Source organism: Camelus ferus, chromosome 22, assembly GCF_009834535.1.
Source record: "Camelus ferus isolate YT-003-E chromosome 22, BCGSAC_Cfer_1.0, whole genome shotgun sequence".
NCBI lineage: Eukaryota > Metazoa > Chordata > Mammalia > Artiodactyla > Camelidae > Camelus > Camelus ferus.
In genome coordinates, this window is record NC_045717.1 from 15,911,242 (window position 1) to 15,933,626 (window position 22,385).

At 54.6% G+C, this 22,385-nt stretch overlaps 2 protein-coding genes across 11 annotated transcripts in view; both read right to left on the minus strand.

Annotated features, from left to right (window-relative positions):
- The window catches only part of CRTC1 (CREB regulated transcription coactivator 1), a 73,897-nt gene extending 64,424 nt beyond the window's left edge, over nt 1-9,473 (minus strand). For 2 of the 10 annotated variants that reach the window (XM_032465218.1, XM_032465215.1), the window contains exon 1: nt 9,293-9,467. In XM_032465218.1, the coding sequence (XP_032321109.1) occupies nt 9,293-9,418 (126 nt within the window). In that variant the 5' untranslated portion in view covers nt 9,419-9,467. Of the gene's footprint in view, nt 1-9,292 lie in introns of all 10 variants that reach the window. The other 8 variants (XM_032465214.1, XM_032465211.1, XM_032465220.1 and 5 more) reach the window with 5 other exon arrangements.
- Nucleotides 9,474-17,408: 7,935 nt separating this feature from the next.
- Nucleotides 17,409-20,220, minus strand: KLHL26 (kelch like family member 26). Its single transcript, XM_032465221.1, is given in 2 exon segments — nt 17,409-20,113; nt 20,115-20,220. Coding segments are annotated over 2 exon segments (1,578 nt in total). The 5' UTR covers nt 20,217-20,220; the 3' UTR covers nt 17,409-18,637.
- Nucleotides 20,221-22,385: the final 2,165 nt, after the last annotated feature.

The window sequence follows — 22,385 nt, forward strand, 5'->3', positions numbered from 1 at the left end:
CTCATGGGTTACTGCCACAGCCCCCGGGCGCTCACACGTGGGCTCTAGCAGGTCTAGCTCCTGCCACTCCCTGTGCCTTCCTGTCACTCACATCGCATCCTGCTGGAACCTTCCATGACTCCCCAAGGCCCCTCACTAGGCCTGACCTAGGGCCCTCCACCACCCACTGCACCTTCCTCTCAGGCACACAGCCTGTGCAGTCTACGCTCCTGAAGCCGCTGCCTCCACGCTCCTGAAGCCGCTGCCTCCACGCAGGCACGAGGTTCCCACAGCCTGGGAGGCTCTGCCTGACCCTGACCAGCTGGCAAACTCCCAGAGCAGCATGAGACAGGAGAAAAGGTACAGGGGACTGGGTTAGTTCAATCGGGGTCAAATCCCAGCTCTGCCACCTCTAATGCTCTGTGACATTTGCTCTCCAAGCCTCCATTTCCCTCTCTATAAACCAGAGAGGATGCCGTTGGCTGCCCGGGGCTGTTGCCACATGGTCAGGCTCAAGGTCTGCAACTCACGGAACAGAGGGCCTCCACCGACCCCTCTGCACCTCCACTATCATGGCCCCGTGGAGGGGCGCAAGAGCAGGGCTTCTCAGCCTGGGCCCCGCCGGCAGCTGGGGCCCCGTGTCCACTGTAGGGTGTTGAGCAGCAGCCAGGCCTCCACTCACCAGAATCCAGGAGCACCCCCACCCCAAGTCACAACAACCAAAAATGTCCCCAGATGTTGCCAAATGCCCTCAGAGGCAGACCCAGCTGAGGTGAGCACACTGCACCACCCAGTTTTGATGCTTCCCCGCCACTGCGCTCCGGCCAGTCTTCCCAGGCCAGATCCTACCCCTGACATCTGCGTGGCAGTTTCCAGAGAGTCCCTGTTTAAAAGGAAATCCCCAGCACCAAGGACTCCAAATCCCGACCCCTGACGTGCCACTGCTTTGTCTGACTGAACAGCACTGAAGGGAGCCTATACCACTGAGCTGAAACCAGAAAGATCCTGGCGTCCACAGCAGAAGAGGAGAACCAGAGCTCAGCCTTCACAACGCCCGTGAAGGCCCAGCTCTGACCTGGAGTAACCTAATTAACCCTGCCCAGGACAGGAAGGGCCCCTGCACAAACAAGAGTCACCTGGCATTATGCCCCCGGGCTAGCCTTGGGGACAGCCACAGCAGACGCCTCTCTGGTGTGTGGACCAACAATGACCACCATACCACCAACCAAGGGCCAGACAGCCCGCTCACCCTCCTGCCCAAGGCTGACCCTCTCCCTCTGCCTGGCACAGCCCTGGTGACCCCAGTGTCCTGGCCTCCCAGCAAGGCACTCAGAACTCAGACCCCTACCCACACCCGCAGAAGCGGAATCTTGGAGGAGCCCAGGAGTTTGCATTCTTTGGCTCAGAGGTAATTCAGAGACCCCTTAAAAGTGGCAGAACCACCCCCCACCATCTTCCCAACCTTCCCTGTTGCTCTAGGTCAGTGGGGCTCAAACTGTAGGTGAGACCCATTGGCCCAGGGCTGGCAAACTCCTTCTGTAAAGCACCAGATATCTCCGCCTCCTGGGGCCATTCTGTCTCTCAACTCTGTCACAGACAAGGTGTAAATGAATGGGCGTGGCCATGTTCTAATAAATCTTTATTTACAAAAAACAGGCGTAGCTTGCTGAGCCCTGGATTAGTGGGTTAAGAGATCAATTCAGTGGGTTCCCACTGGCATTTTACAATAAACAGAAGGGAACCAATTATATCAATTTTCCCCACACACAGGGAGAGCTGCTCTCCTTGGAGAAAACTGTTCTAATGGTATGTTTGCTGGTGGCTGCTGGAATGTCATGAAACACAAATTTCTAACAGAGGGTCACAGTCAAGGAGGTGAGACAGTGATCTCTGAACTAAGCCCTCGGCACCCATGCCTGTCCTTCAGCCTGTAAAATCTTCCCCTCACCCAGCTGTAGACACTCCTGGTTCCACACCTACAGGTCCAGGAAGCCCTCCTGGATTTCCCAGAGCAGGTGGGCCCCACCACTGCACACAGTGACCACCGGCCACCACCCAGTGAATCAATACAGCAATTCCACTCCCGGACATACGCCCACAAGGTGAAAACAGGGGCTTCTGCAAACATTTGTACACACATGTTCACAGAAGCAGCATTTATAACAGTGAGAAAGAGGAAATAGCCTAAATACTCATCAACAGGTAGTGAATAAACTAAATGTGGTCCATCCACATGACAGAATGTAATTTGGCCACAAAAAAGAATGAAGCTCTGACACATGCTACAACGTGAACTTCAAGAACATCACACTGAATGAAAGAAGCTGGACACAAAAGGCCACAGGTTGTATGAACCCATTTACATGAAATGTCCAGAAAAAGCAGATCCATAGAAACAGAAAGGAGATTAGTGGTTGCCAGGAGCTGGGGGAGGGACAATGGGAAGTGGCTGCTAATGGGGATAGGGTTTCTTTTTGGGGTGATGGAAATGTTCTGGAACTAGACAGAGGTGAAGGCTGCACCACACTGTGAATGTACCAAATGCCAATGGACTGTACATTAAAATGGTTCATTTAATGTAAATTTCATCTTTATTTCTAAAAAGATTTTTTTAAAAGATCATTCTGCATGGTTCTGAGGCCCTGGGCTGGCCGTGAGCCGTAGGAGGGTTCTCTACACAGGACCCCGGGCTGGCAGGGTCAGTGTGGCAGTCCCCTGTAGGATACATGAATGGAAAGGTCGGAACAAAACCAGGACTCCCAGAAGGAAGCCTCCTTCCAAATGGCAACTGGTCACATCAACCCAAAAGCGTGTCTGAGACTAGCCACAGAGACTTCGGCTCCCAGCCTGGTCTAGACCATGGCTTTCGTGGGGAGAAGAGCCATGGGCCATGCACAAAGGTGTGTGTGATGGAGTTCCAAGGCCGCCACCTCCATATCAAGAACAATTAATGACAGGAAATGTGGATTTCTGGGTCCAAGTCACGAGAAATGTAGGTGTGGCTGGAGTAACTGAGTCACGTTTCAGAGAAACCAAGGCCCAAGTGGGGCCAAGCAGGCTCTGATGAGCAACAGAAGGTTCTAATTTGTTTTGTTAATTCCTTGTTTCAAACACATCCTGTGTGCTCACCCAGGGCTGAATATTAGTTCCGTCTCTTCCCAACCAGGATTCAGCTCTGGGCCTCAGTTTCCGGATCTGCACGATAGCAAAGATAACACCTCCTCCAGAAAGTCGGGGTAGGGGGTTGACAAAAAGAATGCGGGTTGAGTGAAAGCCAAATAGTGCCCAGCAGAGAGCAGGAACCGAAAGCGCAAAAGGCAAACTTTACCGCCACCCAAAATCCTCGCCCTGCACCCCCAGCACACTCTGATCTCACTCTTGGTCAGCTCCTGACAACAAGTTGCCCCCTCCTGCCCCAGGGCCCTTGCTCCTGCTCTTGTCTCTCTGGCTTGTTCACCATCACTGCTAGGCTCAGTACACAGTGAGAGTCCCCAGTTCCTGATACTGGGTGAATGGAGGGTGCACTTGAGGCCTTGGGGAAAATATGACCTGCATGAACTGCCAGAGAAGGACAGATGTACACACACACAGACGACCCCTAGGCCCACCGTCCTGAGGTGGCTTCCGCAAGGTACCCAGACTCCACAGGCTCTGTCTCAGCTGGGGGGAGGGTGTCCTGGGGCCGCCGTCACAAATGACCACCAACGGGGAAGGGGGTAGGCAGTAAAACAAGTATTTATTCTCTCAACAGTTCTGGAGGCCAGACATCAAAAATTCAGGTGTCGGCAGGGCCATATTCCCTCTGGAGGCCCCAGGGGAGGATCCTCCCTCGCCTCTTCCAGCTTCACGGACTCCACACATCTTTCGTTCGGGGCTGCACCATTCCAGTCTCTACCTCCAACATACATGGTCTTCTCCCGCGTGTCTGGGTCCTCTCCTCATCTCATAAAGACACCAGTCATCAGATTTAGGACGGCCATAAATCCAGAACGATCTCATCTGGAGATCCTTACCCCAATGACATCTGCAGAAATCTTTTTTTCCAAATAAGATCATAGTCACAGATGTGGGTCATGATGAGGGCAGATCGTCTTAACAGACCCCATTCAACTTACTACCGGGTGGGCAGCTCACAACCTGGAGAGCACTGACACTGATGGGGCTTTCTGGAGGCAGGGGACGGCGCACAGAGCAGCTCGGCGAGTCCTGCGTGCATGTGTGTGTGTCAAGGCTGCAGATGGCACCAGACACTTGAAGCAGCCAGCATAGAGGCAAACGGTGCCAAAGCCAGGACTGGGGCCAGGACCAGGGGCGGCCTCCACGCTCAGCTAACCCGAGCCACCACTGCGCTGTGCCTGCTGCCCAGGGACCCATTTTCCAACAGCCTGTGCAGAGCCACCCCCATCACAGGGTAGGGCCACGAGAACACCCTCCTTCAGTGCAGCTAGAGCTGGCGGCCCTGGATGGGCCACTGTGAACTGCTTTGCCTGCAGATTTTCTCTGGCCCAGGTGCCACTCCCTGGGATGCTCAATGATCCATCACACGCAGAACCTCCTGCGTCCTGAGACGCTGGCAAGTGGGCGACACGCCCCCATCTCTTCTCTCACCCTCCACATCTGATCCACCCACACATCCAGTTATCCCTGCTGCCAAAACATCACCCAAATCCACCACTCCAGGCCACTGCCACAGCCACCTCCCTGCTCAAGCCACCTTCTCCATCCCCTAACCTGGATGCTGCAGGGGCCTCTCATTGCCTGCCTGCCTCCCTTCTCACCACCATGCCTGCTCAGACCACAGCCACCTATGTAAGACATAAAGCAGCCTTAAACAGTTAAACAGAGAGTTACCATTTGACCCAGAAACTCCACTCCTCAGCATATATATCCAAGGGAAAGGCAGACCCGCGTCCACACAAGCACTGGGACACGAACGTCCATGGCAGCACTATTCACTATTCAGCCAAAAAGGTGGGAAACAATCCGACTGTCCACTGATGAATGAACAGATACTCAAAATGTGGTAAATCCATACAATGGAATATTATTCAGCCTTAATAAGTAATGAAGTAATGGGTGGTGGTGGTGGCTGCACAACATTGTGAGAGGGCTTAATCCCACTGAACTATATACATTTAAAAACAGTTAAGATGGTAAATTGTGGATCATTTATATTTTACCATAATTTTTAGAAAAATTAGGAAAAAGGAATGAAACACTGATACACGCTATAACTCAGGTGAACCTCAAAAACAACATGCTGAGTAAAAGAAGCCAGACACAAAAGGCCACATGTTATATGATTCCATTTACATGAAATGTCCAGAACAGGCAAATCCATAGAGACGGAAAGCAGATTAGTGGTTGCCAGGGGTGTGGGAGGGGGATGGGGAGGGACTGCTAATGGGGATGGGGTTTCGTTTTGGGGGAATGGAAATACTCTAAAGTTGACTGGTGATAGTTGCACAACTCTTTGAACATGCTATTAAAAAAAAACCCACTGAATGGTACACTTTACATAAGTGGATTGAATGTATAGGGAATTACATCTCAAGCTACATGAAGCCGCTACCAAATCAAGCAAGGATCAGGCCGCTGACCATCACAAACCCTCCCAGGACCCCGCCCTCAGAGCCAGCCTCACTCTCTTCTCTTCTCTCAATGCCGGTCTCACTGTCCTCTGACCTGATCCCCACCTCACCGAGCCCCTCCACCTTGGGACCTCTGGACCCGCCTCCCTCACAAGGGGCACCCTCTCCAGGCACAGAGGACTGTGTCTTGCTGTCCAGGTGTCAGCCTCCCACCCCAGCCAGGCCTAGAACATTGTTTGGCTTCTTTTCTTTGCAAGCATCTGCTTTGTTCATTGGGAGCAATTCTCTCCTGCCCCCCCAAAACCATGCTAGCTCCCCAAGAGCATGGTCCTCACATGCTGCTTGCCCTCAAGTACCCCATACAGTCCCTGAGATGTGCTGGGCAATTTAAAATGTCATTCTGTGAAATGAGCAAGCTACCCTAACTTTCTAGATCAGGATTCTGGGGCCTAGAGAGGTTAAGAAATCTAACCAAAGTCACACAGCAGAGAGCCACAGCCCTCCTTGCACCTAAGGCTGCCCAAGTCTGAGGACAAGAAAGGAACGCCTGTTCACTCACCCCTCTACCCTGAAACTCAAAAAGGCTTCCCCAACATCACACCCCATCCCCCCACCCAAATTAGTCCTTGGGGTCCCTACTCCCAAGTGATGTGACAGTATGGATTTACTCATCAGGCTCAACACCGGCTAACTGGCCTTCCACATGGGAAGGCACCGCGGGCACGCCCATCACTACCGAGGACTGTGAGCCAACCCGAGTCGGCACAAGCGGCCCTGCTGGCTCCCAGAGTGGGCAGGCTGAGCTGCAGAATTCCCCTGAGAGGAGGAGGTACCGACTGGGCCACATCCCACCTGTTCACAGGGGCAAGTGAAACGCTGATGCCTGTGGCAGGGGGTGGCAGCGTGGAAGGCTGCAGCCCCAGAGAGTGGGCAGGAGGGGACCCTGCATCAAGTGCGTTCATTCACCCGCACCAGACACTGCAGATGTACCAAGTGTACTGGCCAGAATAGGCTGGGAACGAGCTTGCCCATCCTGGTCTCAGGTGCACGAAAAGCCATCAGCCTGCCCAAAGTGGCACAGCTGTACTGGTGGGTGCAGTTTTGAACTATCTGCCCAAGTGCAAAGCTTGCACCCCTGCCCACACAACGTTTCCTTCAAACTGAAGGTTTCTCGGCCTTGGCACTGCTGACATCTGGGGCCAGATCACTGTCTGTGGTGGGAGCTGTCTGTGCATCGCAGGGTGTTGAGCAACATCTCTGCTCTCTACCCACGAGATGCCAGTAGCACCCCTTCCTCCAGTCGAGACAACCAAAAATGTCATTGCCAACTGTCCCCAAAGGGACAGGATCACCCCCAAGAGATAGCACTGCTCCGTCTGTAAAAATCTAGTATAAGCTCGCCTCAGCCCAGGACCCTAGCCCACCATGCCTCTCCAACTTCCAGTGTAAAAAAAAAAGGCAACAGAGGGAGAGAGGAAAGAGATGGGAAGTGGTTCCCAGGGCCAAGGGCACTACTGTCTGCAAATCTTAAAAATCTCTTCTGAATCCATCAATGAGTAAATGGATAAACAAATATGGTCCATCCACACAAAGGAGTATTACTCAGCCATAAAAAGGAAAGAAGTTTCCTGATGCATGCTACAATGTGGATGAACTTAGAAAACGTGCTGAGTGAAAGTAGCCAGACACAAAAGGCCACATCTCGTATGATTCCATTTATATGAAATGTCCAGAACAGGTAAATCCATAAAGACAGAAAAGTTGGTGGCTGCTGGGGCTGGAGGAGGGGCAAATGAGAACTGACAGCTAATGGATATGGAGTTTCTTTGGGGAGAGATGCAAATATTCTGGAATTAGACAGTGATGACGGTTGCACAACTCTGTAAATGTACTGAAAACCAATGAACTGTACACTTTACACAAATGAATTATGTGATATATGAACTATATCTCAATAAAGCTATTATTTTAAAGATATCTTTTCAACAATTATTCACTTCCAATCCTACAGCAGAAACCAGACCTCCAATCATGAAGACTGCCATGAACCTAATATGACTTCTTCTTCCTGTTATACTATACACAGTTGACACCTACTGCATGCTAGCACACACTGCCCGCTGGAGACGAGGTAAAGTGGACGTTCCTGCCCTCGGAAGCCCTGACTTACGGGGGACATTCAAACTGCATGCTCTCATTTCATTCATTCATTCATTCACCAACCACATCCTGAGCGAGACTGTGAGCTGATGGAGCAGGGATGGGCAGCACCTGGCCAACAGAGAGCACTCGAAAGATACATGCTAAACAAATGCGTGGAAATGAAGACACACATTCTAGTCTATGAGGTTATGATCTCAAAGAGAAACAAGCAACTAACTGAAAAATAACATCACCCCAAAATCCCACCTGAGGAATCAGAGACTGAGGTTCATGTCACTGAGGTAGGTCTGCCTAAGACAGACTGGAGGCCAAATCAAGAAACCAGTGAGGTGGGTGTCTGCAGCTCCCACCCAACCCCTCCCCACGGCCCCAGGGTGCAAAACAGGGGTCCCACCACTCTGCAGGGTCACAGAAGAGATTTACTGCCACCTGTGCAAAGCATGCTCCTCTCCTGACCCACAAGGAAGGGCTTGCTAGACATTCTCGACAACGGAGTACACCAAGACCCAAGGCGCTTGGCACCTTGTGGTACTTGCCAGAGAGCTGTTACCTAGAAGAACCAGGCCTCTGACCCCGGCCATGACCAGCCTCTGCTTCAGGCCTACAGCAGCTTCCCAGGTGAGGTTAGCAGGGAACCTGGCCTGCCCCTGCACACCCAATCCACCCAGTCATCTGAGGAAGAACTGTTTCTCCACCCTGGTCCTGAAGGGCCAGGGGCCATTTGTGGCCAGCTGTCCCTTGTCCTAGAGGGAGGAGTATCACCTGAACCGCACCCTATGTGCTGCATGTGGAAGGGGCAGCTGTCTCCACTCCAAGCTCCAAGAGCCCAGTCTGCCTTCCTGAACCCCTCAGGTCCCCACAGGGAAGGGCACCAGACTTCTCCCTCAGGTATCCAAAAGGGATACCTATTCCATCCGAGGTCTGACAGTGGGGCATCTTGTCTCCATACCTGTCCTCCAAACACACAGGGAGTGAGGGCACAGGTGACAATGATGTAGAGACACCTGTCCCTTCAGGTAGCAATGGTGTGGGGGCAGCTGTCCCCCTCAGGCACCAATGATATGGAACGCCTATTCCCTCTCCCCAGGTAACAGTGATGCCTGCAAGGAGCACCCAGTTCACCCAGCGCTCAATATCATCCTGTCTCCCCTAGGTAGCAGTGATATAAGGGCACCTAGTCCCCTCAGAGAGCAATGATGTGGGGACACCTTTCCCTCCTTAGGTAACAATGATGTAGTGGTACCTGTTCCCTCCAGGTAATAATGATGTAGAGGCCCCTGCCCCTACGGTAACAATGATGTTGTGACACTTGCCCACCACTTCAGGTAGCAATGATGTAGGGACACCTGTACCCCTTCAGGTATCGATGATGTGGGGGCACCCGTCCCGCCCACGACGCCTGGGGCGTAGGGACACCTGTCCCCTCAGGCCGTGCCAAGCCCCGCCCCTGCCGCGCGCGCCCCGCCCCCGCCGCGCGCCCCCCGCCCCGTGCACGCGCCGGACACGCGCCCCCTCCCTTCTCTCCGGCCCTGAGGGGTCGGCGCGGGCAACCCTCTTACCCGCGCGGCCCGCGTCAAGCTCAGGTCCTTCATGACCTCCTCGAAAGCCGCCGTCTCCTCCGCTTGCTTCTGGTTATGCAGCGCGATCTTCTCGCTGAATTTCCGCGGATTGTTCGAAGTCGCCATCTTCTCGCCGCCGCCTCCTCCTCCTCCTCCTCCTCCTCCACCTCCTCGCCCCCCCACCTCGCCGGTGCCACCACGCAAGCGCCGGCCAGACCTGCGGGCGGCGGGCAGTGCGCAGGCGCGTCGGCAGGCGTGAAAATGGCGCGTGCGCATGGGAGCGGCTCGCCCCGCGGGGGCGACGGCGCATGCGCGCGCCTTAGCGGCGAGTTTGGAGGGGCCAAAGGGGGAGGAGGGAGAAGGAGGATGGAGATTTTGGCGCAGGCGCATGGAGCCTCTTCCTGGCCCGCTGGACAGAGGCCACCTGACTGTTGGGCAAGGTCTGGGGACGGGTTGGGGCACTGGAGCCCCCAAGAGAATCTGCTGGACCCAAACCGTTCCAGGTCACCAGGATGGAGCCAGCACTCACCCCAAGGACAGGTATTCGAGACTGAGCCTGGGTTTGGACTAGTTCAGCTCAGAGACCAATTCAGGGCGTTGCTCATCCATGCATGCATTCATTCATTTACTGAATGTCTGTATGTGCCAAGCACACTGGGGAAAAGGCGTGAGCAAGCAGACGTGTTCCCTGCCCTTATGGAGTGCACAGTCGGGGAGAGGGGGAACATAACCCACCAATAAACGTCCCAAGAACATTTCAGATGGAGGTAAATGTGATATGGCAAATAAAACCAGTAATGGGCCAGGAGGAGAGTGATCTTAGAAAAGGAGGCTCGTATCGCCACCATGATTTGGGGGGTGCGATCAGTCCCCAGCCCCAAATCCTGGTGTCATCCTGAACACCTTTCTTTCCCCATTCCTGTTCCCTATCCAGTTCCTATTCTCTGGGTCCTCAATCTCAGAGAACTGGAACTACAGAGCTTCAGCCTCCTCTCTCTGAATTTCTCCAGTCCAGTCTTGCTCAAGGAAGCCAGCTTTCCCTTGGGGTGCTAAAGGACAGGTCCAGAAATCCCACCCAGACCCAGCAGGGAAAAGGATAGCAGAGTCTCCCCAGTGACGGGGAGGGGGGTGACCTAGGGAAGCAAGAGGGGTTCTGACATCCAGTTGTCCCTCCCCCAAACAGAGGGACCCCAACCACCAATATCAAAAGTTTAGATTCAGGAGGCTCCAGGGATTTCAGGGCATGGGAGTGAGGGGGGCAGAAACCAGGAGGAGCAGCTCTAATCACACAACAAGCACACTTTTTACCAGGACAAGGGATGGCTGGAGGAGACACTGATGGAGATCATAGGGGCATACCAACATTTTCCAAACATGCTTTTATTTACATTTTACAATAGTTTAATGAAATGTCCACATTAAATATATACACATACATAGATTTTTACTTTGGAGTGTCCTGGGCACTGCCACTGCTCTATTTCATCTTTCTTGTTATGATTTTGAGCACTTTCTTGGACTTCTAGCCTTTTTGCCTAGCAAGCATCCACCCCTTATTCTGGGTGTCAACAATCAACTACCCTTCCAACTTTCAGTCCATGATCTGTGGTAGAGGTGGTCTCACTACTCGCTCTCCCCACAAAGTCTCCACTTCAAATTGGAAGACTTGGCCAATCAGCAGAGCCGTGCTCTGACCATCACAATTGGTTACCCAGTTAACCCAATGAGATGCAACTCTGCAATTTTTGTTTGAACTATGGGAAAGCGAAGCACCCTCTTTGCTTGGGTGGCTGATTTGAAGGATAACACAGATTTGCAGTGCCATAGGTCACCTCTTGAAGAAAGGTGTCCCGAGAGTAAACTCACACAGAGGAAAACAGAAACAAAAGGAGACAGATACCTGTGAATTGCTGTATCCAGCCATGCCTGAAGCTAGACATGTCTGCCTTTTCAGTTATATGAACCAATAATTCATTCTCTTTTTCGCTAAAGTTGATTTGAAGTCCATCTTCTCTCCCTAGCACTGAAACTGAAGTTTCTGAGACTCAGGTAAGGGACTCAACATTCTATGTATGTGACTTCTAATTCCTGCCACCATCCTGTGACATTGGAGAGGAAATAGTAACAGGGAGCAGGGATGGGAGTGCCCATAGCAAGTCAAGCGCCAGAGCCAGGACTAGAACTCAGGCCTGACAGCAGAGCTCAGCTTCCTTCTCTGAGATGGGTCTTGTAAGGTTTAAATGAGGTTAACACATGTCAAGTGCCCGTCTCATAATAAGGGCTCGAAAAATGCCGATTACCCTGATCACTTACATATGGCTGCACTAAGCCGGTTTCTGCACAGAAAGATAGAGGAGAAAAGATTTGAGGGGTAGCAGGGGCCACAGCAAGGGGCCATGCCCTCAGGGCAGAGGTGAGAGGCCAGTGCTTACCCTACTCACCCCCATTTACCCCACACCCTGGCGGTAACTTGATCCATCCTAAACCCTGGTGATGAGTCAGAGGAAGCCACAAGCCTGCTTATTGCGCAATGGCCGGACGGTGACCCAAGCCTCCTCCTCCCGCTCCACTGACCCCTAGCCTCGAGGATGGTGAGGCCAAGGTGTCTGGTGACCGAGGCAGAACCCAGCCCTGAGGTTTTCACTTTCTCCCTTCAGCAAAGGCAACTTCTGCCACCCAGCGTGGCCCACGCAGGACTTCTGGAGCAGCCCATAGTCTCTTTGTAAAGCAGGACGGATCTCATGCTCCCTATCACACTTAGGAAAAAATCCACCCTCCTCCCAATGATCCGCAAGGTCCTCACACACCCTGGCCCCTCACTCCAGCCACTCCAGCTTCCTTGGTATTCCCTCTCCAGATCTTTGTATGTGCTATTGCCTCTGCCGGGACTGCTCTCCTCCGAGATCCTTTCATGGCTGGCACCTTCTCATCTTTCAGGCCTCATCTCTGACCTTCCTGAGGGCTCTATCTGAAGTGTACCCTTGGGTATGTGTCCCACGACTCAGGAACTTCCCATTCTCTGAAAGCAGCTGAGCAGAGATCAGAAGCTAACACTGCATTCCCTTCTCAAACATTCTGGGGCTTGAATTTCCTGTGTGATGCAGAAAGGGCACAGACACACCCAATTCCCTACTCTTAAGGCTTGTCCTTTGTTGATGGCTCTGAGCACTTTTGGCCTCATTTTATACTCATCCGTGTTCATTCTGTTTTCCTGGATCCCCAGAGCTAACACAAGACTAGGCAGAGAAGGGGAATTAGGAAGTGTTTGTTGAATGAATCATTTTCTGCCTGGGAAACTCCTATCTACCCCTCAAAACCCAGCTCAAATGTCCCCCACTCCAGAAAGCCATTCCTGACCCCAAAACAGAGCTGTTTCTCACTCTAGACATGTCCTTCTCCAGCAAGCCCTGACCCAAAGGGACTGGGAGTGTCCCATTCTTGAATAACTTCACTTGAGTTAAAGAACACGTCCAAATGTGAGCTAACAGGCAAGTCCTGTAAGCTACTTCTTGCTGCCTCTATGATCCAGTTTTCTCTCCTCTTCTCCATAGCTCTGCCTGGCCCCATTTGTTCTCTGCCAGCTTCCTCATCCACCCTTCCCTTTTCCATGTCCTCCATCCAGCCTTGCTGCATTCTGCCTCAGGGCTTTTGCACAGGCTGTCTCCCTGCCTAAATTGCCCTTTCCCCTGCATCCAGGCCGCGTAGCACCCCTCAACATAAAGCCTCTAAATACATGTTCAGTTAAAACCAAAACTCCTGAGTGTTTCTGCATGGCCCAGCCCTTGCCAATTCTCCAGCTGTGTGACAACAGAAAAGTGACTTAATCTCTCTGAGACTCACTGTCCTACTGCCTTAAATGTGGATAATGGCACTTCTCATAGCAGGCTCTTGGGAAGATTAAATAGATAACGCATGTAAAGCACTTAGCTCAGCGCCTGCCTCCTCGCAAGCACTCAGTAACCGTTAGGGAAACAGAATTCTACCTCGAGATGTTAGTTTTCATGCTTTGCTTTTCTGCACTGCCTTATATGGACTCTTAGTCAATCCAGGGTATCCACATTGCATGGAGGTGAATTCGGGCCATTGGAGCGGGAGGGCAAAAAGGAAAACCATCCAGGGCCTGTCTTTCACTTCCAAACCAGGCCCTCATCAGAATTTCGAAAGGCAAAGCAAGAGCCAGGTTTAATTATGAAGCAAAAGGGAAGGACTCAATGGGAGCCAGAAACACCAGACGTGGAGCTCACTCCTTACAATTCAATAAGAAGAGGTTAGACAAGAACCCAGGCCCCTCAGCCTCCCACCTGGTAGAAGGTGGGATGGGGCAAGACTGCAAAGGAGGCTGGAGTTGAGGGGACAGGGATGGGGGGGGTGGCTCTGGGGCATGGTGGGGCAGGAGCAGAGCCAGCAGTCCAGTTCCCCCTGCCACCTCCTACAACCACCGTGCTGAAGGGACATTGGGGGCAGGCCTTCCAGTGACACTACAGTGGCTGAGACTTGTCTGAGCTCCAGCTGGACTCCTCAAATAGCACCCCCAGCCTGCCCCCTGTCCAATAACCCAGGATACTTACCACCCCAATCTATTCAATAATAAAAGAAGATCGACTCCCCAACCTCTAGGGGGCAGTGGCTGCAGATGAAATACAGCCAGTTTTTCTTTTTGGTGGCCCAGGATCTGAGTCCCCATCCAAGGCTGGGGAGTCCCCATTCATGGGAATTTGGCCCCCGACTGACAACAGAAACTCCAAAGCCAATGGTGTGGTCAATCAAACCATAAGTCTCAGCTCTCCATTCATCTCTTTGTCCTGCCCTTTGCACACTGTGCGTTCTTCCTTCATAAGGTGGAAGACATTTCCCTAGCCCTAATTTTGGGCTTGGCTATGTCATTTGCTTTGGCCAAAGACATATGGGCAGAAGCGACAGCACAAGAATTCTGAATCTGGACCTTGGGAGGCCTCCCATGATTCCCCCTTGTCCTCTGGCACCATCGTCAGAGGAGAACCTAGAAGGGTGCAAGGCAGGTGGAGCTGAGCCTCCTGGCACTCCACACTTACTTGCACTTGGAAACAAAGCTGCCCAGGTGAGGGCAGCCTAGAACAGGCACCCCCTCTACACACAGAGCTGAGTCACAGACACCTGAAAAACATTTATTTTTGCATGCCACTGAGACTTGGGGTTGCTTGTTACGCAGCAGCTGACTAATACACTGACATACTCACTTTCCCTGCTCCTTAGGCAGCTGGAGCATTGGCACAGGACATGGGCTGGGCCAAGAGGATGTTCCCACTTAGGAACAAGTGGTGCAAAGAAATAGGATCAGGACAGGAGCTTCTGGTTTCCAGGGGTGGCTATGGCAGAGTGCCAATGGCAGATGGCTGTGCCAGTTGAGGCATCTGGATTCTGTAGTGGTGGCAGAAGTGACCTCACCAACCAGTTCCCTGGTATAATTTCAGCTGGTCACCATCACCCCCTTGATTTCTACTATTTTCTGAGCCTGATTTTCCAGCCTTCCTGCCACTTCTGTGAGCAATTGAATAGCCTTCCAATGTACGTTTTTACTATTTAAATTGGCCAGCGTGTTTCTGTTGCTTGCAAGTTAAAACCCTGACTTACATAAGGTGGGGAAACCCCAGCATCTGTTACATTTATATTACAATTTTGGAACTGTTTAACAAGAATCAGAATATATGACCACTAGTATCTTGAACAGCACAGACGTGATTTCTCATAAAAACGAGTCTGGAGGTCAGAGGTCCTAGGGTAGGCCTGGTGGCCCTGTGGCTTCAGGATTCTGGGAGGCAGCATCTCTGTGCCTCTCTTAACTTGCTCCTCATGGCCACAAGATGGCTGCAGAAACTCCTGGCATCACGTCCTGGTAGGAAGCAGTAAGGGAGGGAAGGGGGCAATAACGCTGCTGCTATGTCCAGAAACCCCCACCCCAGACCTCCCCTTAAAACGTGCTGGCCAGAACTGGGAAATGCGCCCAGATCGAAAACGACCCCCTACAAAATACATTGCCAAGAATGGCTCAGCCAAATCCTAAATTAACCCCTGAGGCTGGGCACGCTGCTGCTGGCATCCAATCAGAGCTCTTTTGGTGAGGAGGGCGAAATGGCCGCTGGGATGGCAACAAGCATGGTCAGCCACAAGAACTAAGCTGGGGTATTTGTTGTGGTCAGGAGCACGGCTTCATGGGGCTCTTGCCCGTGGGGTCTGTAGGCCAATGATGCCCCCACGGACGCTGGAGTGGATGAGGCTCCGCTCCCACCTCCCCACCCCAGAACCTCTCATTTATGCAACAAACATTCAGGCTGTGCCTCCTGGGATACACTGGCCAGGTGCCCCTAATAAAACCCGTGCGTTCAGGCTCCACCATGAGAAGCAAATTCTCTGGGGCCCGTGAGAACAGAGGAGCTGGAGCTGCGTTCTCAGAGATGAAGCCAGGGGCGGGTTTCCAAGCTGGCCAGGTCCGGGGCAGATTCCCACCTCACACAGCTCCCCGGAGGCCCCCTTGGCCCTCGCTCACGGTGAGGCCCCAGAAGTCACACTTGGCTCCCTCTTGCGGGCCTCCATCCCACCATCCCTGGAGATGGTGTTTTCCCACAGCCCAAGCCCAGGTGCGGAGGGAGGCTCCTGCCGGCCGCATCCAGGGCCACGGCGGGGAAGCAGGACATCTGGAAGCAGACAGGCTCTCCACAAGCTCAGTCCCTCCATGCCCAAGCTGCCCTGGGCGAAAGGTGAGAAGAGGTGATAAGGTGACGGGTTTCAGACCCCTTCAGGGTGCTGTGCAGGGGAGGGCCAGGCTGGTCCAGGAGGGTGTGCACGTATGAGCGTGTGTTTAATTGGGTGTGACTGAGCGCCTGTGCACCTTACAAAGCCTATGAGCAAGGCTACCTGGGAGCGTGACCATGCGGGTGTGCGTGTCACGATGCGTGAGTGCAGGTGTGCGTGTGAGCGTCTGCGTGCATGTGTGCACTCATGTTCTGCCTTTCTCTGAAGGACACAAATGTTCACAAAGTGAAGATTCAAGCCAGTTTCTGCTAAATTAAAAACAGCTTTTTCGTGTTTAAAGTTTACAATACGAAAAATAATTTTCCCTTCTTCCGGGGGGGTGGGGTGGGTGAAGAGGGAGGGGCAGGGGGCCCCGAGAACATTCCACGAACCAGCCCAGACAGTTATGCACAACCCGGTTAGATACGGCAGCACCCCCCCACCCCCCGCTCTGCGCCGGCACCCCTGCCAGCTCATTGGGGACAAGATGTTCTGAGGTGTGAGCTGATCTGGGGGGACTTGCAGCTGGCAGAGGCTTCTCACTGCCCCCCTGAAGGGGCCGTGCCTCCAGCAGGGAAGGGTTCTCTTTAGGGGAGCTCAGGTTGGGGGGATGAGAAGGGGCTGGAATTTTCTGGTAAGTCCCCAGTGGCTGCTGCTCTCCTTTCTATGCCCCTGACAGCGTGGGCTCCTTACTGGTTCCCAACCAAGTTCCTACTTCAACACTGCCCCCCACACACACACACACATCCAGCCTCACCCCGAGCCCTGATGGCTGTGAATGGAACACCAGGCCTGCGGGTATGTTTTGAGGGTGATCCCAGAAGCTTGCCCTTTCAGAAGGCTGTCTGAAAACTACATTCTCCACCACCTATTTGCACCCCGGGTCGCAGCGAGGCCTGCCACAGGAGCAGGGGCTGGGGGCAATTCGAGATGCTCTTGGGCCCATATGGAAGCCCAGTGACTTCATGCTTCCTTCAGGACCTGCCCTGCATCTCCCCTATTAAAGCCTCTGGGAAAGGGGGCTCCCCGGCTGCCCAACATCACACAAACGGAGACAAAATCTGCTGGGGACTGGCTGGTGGCAGGGGGCCGGGTCCCCAGTCTCAAGGAGGGAGTCTCTTAAAGGCTGCCTTGCCCAGGCTGGGTTTGCCCTTTGTCTTCCAGGCACCTGGTGGAAGTCCTAGCTGCACTTCCTGCTGTGCCCCACCCTATGCCCCAGAGCCAAAGGCCAGTCCCCTTTCCGGCTCCTCTGCAACTCAAGGTGGGAGATGAGCCCCCAAACGCACAAGGACATGAGGAATCTGCAACCCATCAAGCACCACGAGCTCAGCACTAGGCCCACTCCATCTTTTAACCATAACATTTTTATTAAATAAAAAGAAAATATTAGGAGACGACGTCTGCTAAGGTATGAGGTTAAGTCTTTACATGGCAAGTGGGTCACAGAGACACGACATCAATCGTCCATTAGCAGCAGAGGAGACACTTTAAGTTGCCCCAAGGGTAAAAATCGCATTTATAAGACAGCAGTGCTGGCCTTTTAAAAAAAAAAAAAGAAAAAAGGAACAAGGAAAAAAAGTTTTGAGGTTTAGACACCAAAACAAATGTGGCGGGAGATGCCGCAAAGCCCTTGAAGGGAGAGGCCTCATGGCCCGCCTGACGGCCCACGCCGGGTGGGCACAGACCTGGCAGCATTTCAACCTGACTGAACACAGGGTGAGGGGGGAGCAGAGGGCTGGAAAGAGGGAGAGAATAAAAATCACGGGGCAGGCCTGTGGAATGCAGACGCACTGTGAGACTCTAAAGCAGGCATCCCCCTACATCCACAGGGCAGGGACGGGGCCAGAGTCCCGGCCCCATTCTTGTTAAGGCCCCAGGAGTGACCCAGAGCCCAGTGGAAAGCCTGTTGCCCATAAGGGCCATCTCTGGGAGCCGGCTGTGTTTTTTCCTCCTAAAAGCCAGCAAGCAAACACCCTGAAGGTGCTGGCCCTTCTCGCCCAGCAGCTCGGGCTTCTGGAGAGGAGGAAATGTGCCCTCTGGTCACCCCCAAGCCAGGTACTTCCCAGCCGCCTCTCCTGCTCCTGGAGGTCCACGTGTGACAGAGGTTTGGGGTGCATTTGTTTTTAAAACGACACATGTAACTCATGGGGGTGGGGGAAACTGGGGGGTCAACCATTAATGAGTTCGCATCTGAATGTCACAGACCTCCAGGCAGGGTGGTAGGGGGAGAGAAGCAGGGCAAAGCCACACAATGACACCCCAAAGGAGACCCCGATTCCCCACCGGGTAGTGAGAATGCAATGCTGGGCAGGCGAGGAAACTACCTTGGGTGCGAGTCAGCTGCCATAACACATCAGCCTTGTTGCTGGCAGGCTCCCCCAGAGGGCGTGGAGCCAGGATCTGCTTCAGGAAGGAAGGAGGGACGGGAAGGGGGCCTTATCAACACATTAGGCCCCGCGAGGCCAGCCCCAGGGTGGGGGTAGCGGGGGTGGTTCACAGTTCTCCGCCCGGACATGCACCAAGCCCCTCAAAGAAACCCTGGCATGCGGCCAGGCCAGGGACCTGGGTTCCCAGGAACTACCTCCTGATTCCAGCCCGGGGCAGCAGGACAGGGGCACAGGCGATGCCTGCAAAGGACTCTGGGAAGTGCAGGTCACGCTCCCACTCGTCCGTCTCGGTGTTATACACCTGCACAATGCCTGTCACGTTGTTGAGTCGCCAGTTGTAGCCCCCAACGATGTAGATCTTCCTGTCCAGCAGGCAGCAGCCGGCCTCTGACTGGCCTGCCCGCATGGGGCTCACGCTGGTCCACTGGTCCGCCTCGGGCACGTAGTACTCCACCGCCAGCACGTCGAAGCAACGGTCAACATGGTCCATGCGGCCACCCAGGGCATAGATGCGGCCGCCAGCACCCACCATGGCATGGAGCACTCGGGGCTCACTCATGGGCGCCTTGAACTCCCACTGGTCGGCCTCAGGATCATAGCAGTGCAAGGCCTTCTTGTCCTCCACTGAGATACCATAGCCTCCCGAGATGTAGAGGCGGCCCCCAGCCGAGGCGCCTGCGTGGCCCCATGTGCGGCGCTTCAGCGAGCAGGCATAGCCCCACTCGTTGCGCCGCGGGCAATACCGCTCCACCGAGGCCAGGCTGCCAGCCCGGTTGCGGCCACCCGTGGCATACACCATGCCGCACAGCACGTTCAGCTGGAACTGGATCCGGCTCTCCTGCATGGCCTGCAGGCGCAGCCAGCGGTTCAGGTGGGGGTCATAGCGGTAGCAGGCATCCACAGCACCCTCGCCACTGCGGTACTGCAGGTGCTGGCCCCCCGCCACGTACACAAAGTTGTCCAGCACAGCCACGCACGTGTGGCTGCAGCCGACCTCCATCTCTGTAAGCTCGCGGAAGTGGCGGGCGCCCGGCTCTGGCAGCTGGTACACCTTGCTACTGACGGAGCGGTCGCTGTCGGTGTAGGGCGTGCCGCCGAAGGCAACCAGTGAGGGCACGTCTGAGCGCACAGCTGTGCGCGGAGACTGCATCTCATGCTGCCGGAAGGGTAGCACCTGGTAGTTGAAGGCCTCCAGGAGGTACTGGCGGCACAGCACGTCCTCCACCATGATATCCAGCGTCTGCACGCTATCCACCAGGTCTGATGACCGCATGAGCGGGAAGCGGATGTGGCAGAGCACGTGGCTGGCGCGCAGCCGCCTGGCAGGGTCATGCTGCAGCCAGCGGACAGCCGCGCGGAACAGGTCGATCTCTGCACAGCTCTGCAGCCGGTTGCTCTGCAGGAAGAAGACCAGGCGCTCCAGCGGCAGGTGCAGGAAGTCCTCCTCCTCAGCAATCTGCAGGAAGTGCCGGAAGGTGAAGGTATCCACCGATTCCTTGAGCGAGGCCAGGCTGAAGGTGGTGGCCATGTGGCCGATGTTGAGGCAGGTCTCCACGCTCATGGCGGCCTTGAGGAACTCCTCACACAGCTCCACCACAGGCAGCATCTGCAGGAACACAGCTGCGCCCAGCACGTCCTGCACACAGTCCAGGTCCAGCGTCACCTCAGGCACTATAGGCGAAGTCGATGATGTGTTGCAGGCCGCGGGCTGACACGCCCTTCAGCTCGATAACATCCTGGCTTGCCTCCCTCATGCCGCCCGTGAACATGGCCCTGAAGATCAGAAATACAGCATGTGGGCTCGGGGCAGCCAAGGGGTGTTGTGGCTGGCTGAGAACTGCCTGGCCCCAGGATACCACAAGACTGGCATGGCTGGCCAGGGGAAAGCAGGATGGATGCTCATTAAAGACATACCCCCACCCCCCAAAAAATTTTTAATCCACCCCAAGCCATGTATCTTCCTATGAACAGTAACTCCTCACTCTTTCCCTCTACATGGGGCCCTGCCCAGCCCCACCCAGAGGTATGCAGGGCTGGGGCCCAGCTGGCTCGGAGGGCAGGAACCAGGGGCTGCTCGCTGTGGGGCGGGTACGTTTGTGCAGGAAGAGACCAAACTGACTTTGGCTCTGAGGACAGATCTCCAGCCCCATCTTAGCACCCAGCCTGGAAGACCACACCTGAGGCAAGCTCAGGAGACAAGGCAGGGACTCTGAGAACACTATGCACCATGGTTCACAGAGCCTAGCCCCTCACCGGCATGTTCACCGGCTCCACCTTCCTGGGTCTTGGTCACTGTCACACGAGTTGGAGAGGGGTGAGGGGCTCCAGGTCAGAGTACCCATCAGGGGGCTGTACTAGGGTCCCTGCCGTGTCCAGAGGCCTAGGCGGTCAGCGAAGCCCCCTGAGAATGGCCAGAGGAGCACTGGCCCATCGTGAGATCCCCCCCAGCAGCAAGTGACCCCAGTTCTGTCAGCCATACTGTCTTGCTTCTGGAAGCAGTGCTAATGTGAGCACTGGTGAGAGACACAGGCCCTGGGTCATAGCCCCCCACAGCCTTTGAGGGCCCCCCACCAGGAAGTGGGGCAAGAAACCCCTGCTTGGAGTTCTTGGGAGGCTCTAGAAGATGGTGCATGGCAGGCTCCTTTCCTGGGGCAAGCTGGCATTTCATCATAACTGTAACTACCATCAGCGCATGTCTGTGACAGCCGTCCAAGGGAAGAGAACTCCCAACATCGCCCGACGGATGCCCATCCCCTAGTCGCACACCCAGTGGGCCCGGCTCAGGCCCCAGCACAGGGACAGCTGAACTTGGTGCTGCTGTGGGCCCAACAAGTAACAACCGCCCAACCCTCCGCAGCAGCGCTCCACCAGCCCCCCAGACCCCACTTCTTGTCCCCTTGAGTCCCGTCAGCTCATTGAAGGCAGAAGCAATCACGGTGACGGGAGGGAGTGTTGCCTTTTAAGGCCTCTCCGACTGCAGTGCCAGCGCAGAGGAGCCTTTAAAGGGCATTTCTGCTTGGGCCGGCCCGCCCGTCCCCAAATCCAGAATAAAAATAGAAGCGGCGCCCCAGATGGCTTGGCTGCTCCAGCTCCCCAGAATGGCCTCTCTGAGCCCGTGGGGCGGGCAGCCAGGGGGCGCAACAGGCAAGGCACTGGGGATGTGAGGAGCACGCAGCCCAAGGTGGGCGCCCAAGCAAGGGCACTGTGAGCAAGCAGGTGCGGACGCGTCAGCCACCCCCCGACAAACTGGGGCTGAAGAACCACCCCCAGGGCGGCACCCCAGCTCTCTCTGGGGGCAAGAGGGAGCTTGCCAGCTAGTCACTGAGGGAATGAGGGAGACCGTCCCCAGCCTGTGACAGACCTTAGTTGGCGGAGAAGACTGGCCCCTGGCCCTGCTCCATGGGGCCTTTGCTCCCCTGCGCAGCCAGGCACAGGGAAGGAGCTTTAAGGAAAGGGCTTTTGGGACAGACAGATCCATATACCCAGCAAGGCCTCACCCATCACATGGGGCCTTGGACAGAGCCTGGCACACACGATGGCTGCTGACTAGGTGTCTATCCCATCCCTTGGCCTGAGCGCAGGCACCATGAGGGCAGGACTCCTGCCTGTCTTACCTCTGCCAAATCCCTGGGGCCTAGAACAGCACCTGGCGCACGCAGCACCCAGATGTCAAATAAAGACAGAAAATGAAAACCTGATGGAGCCCAGCCACCTCCGCAGGGCAGAAGCTGCTAATCAGATGCCCACCTGTGTCCCCCAGGCATGTTCTGCTTGTCTACTCAATCTGAATAAGTTGCAAACCTGGAAAAACCTGCAGGTTTACTGGACATCTGGCTTCTCTCTAAACCCAAAATGGGCCAACTGTCACATTCCCTCAGAGCCGGAGCTGTCCCTGGCCAGATGCCCTAGCCCTGAGATCTTCCCTCTGAGAAGGGCGG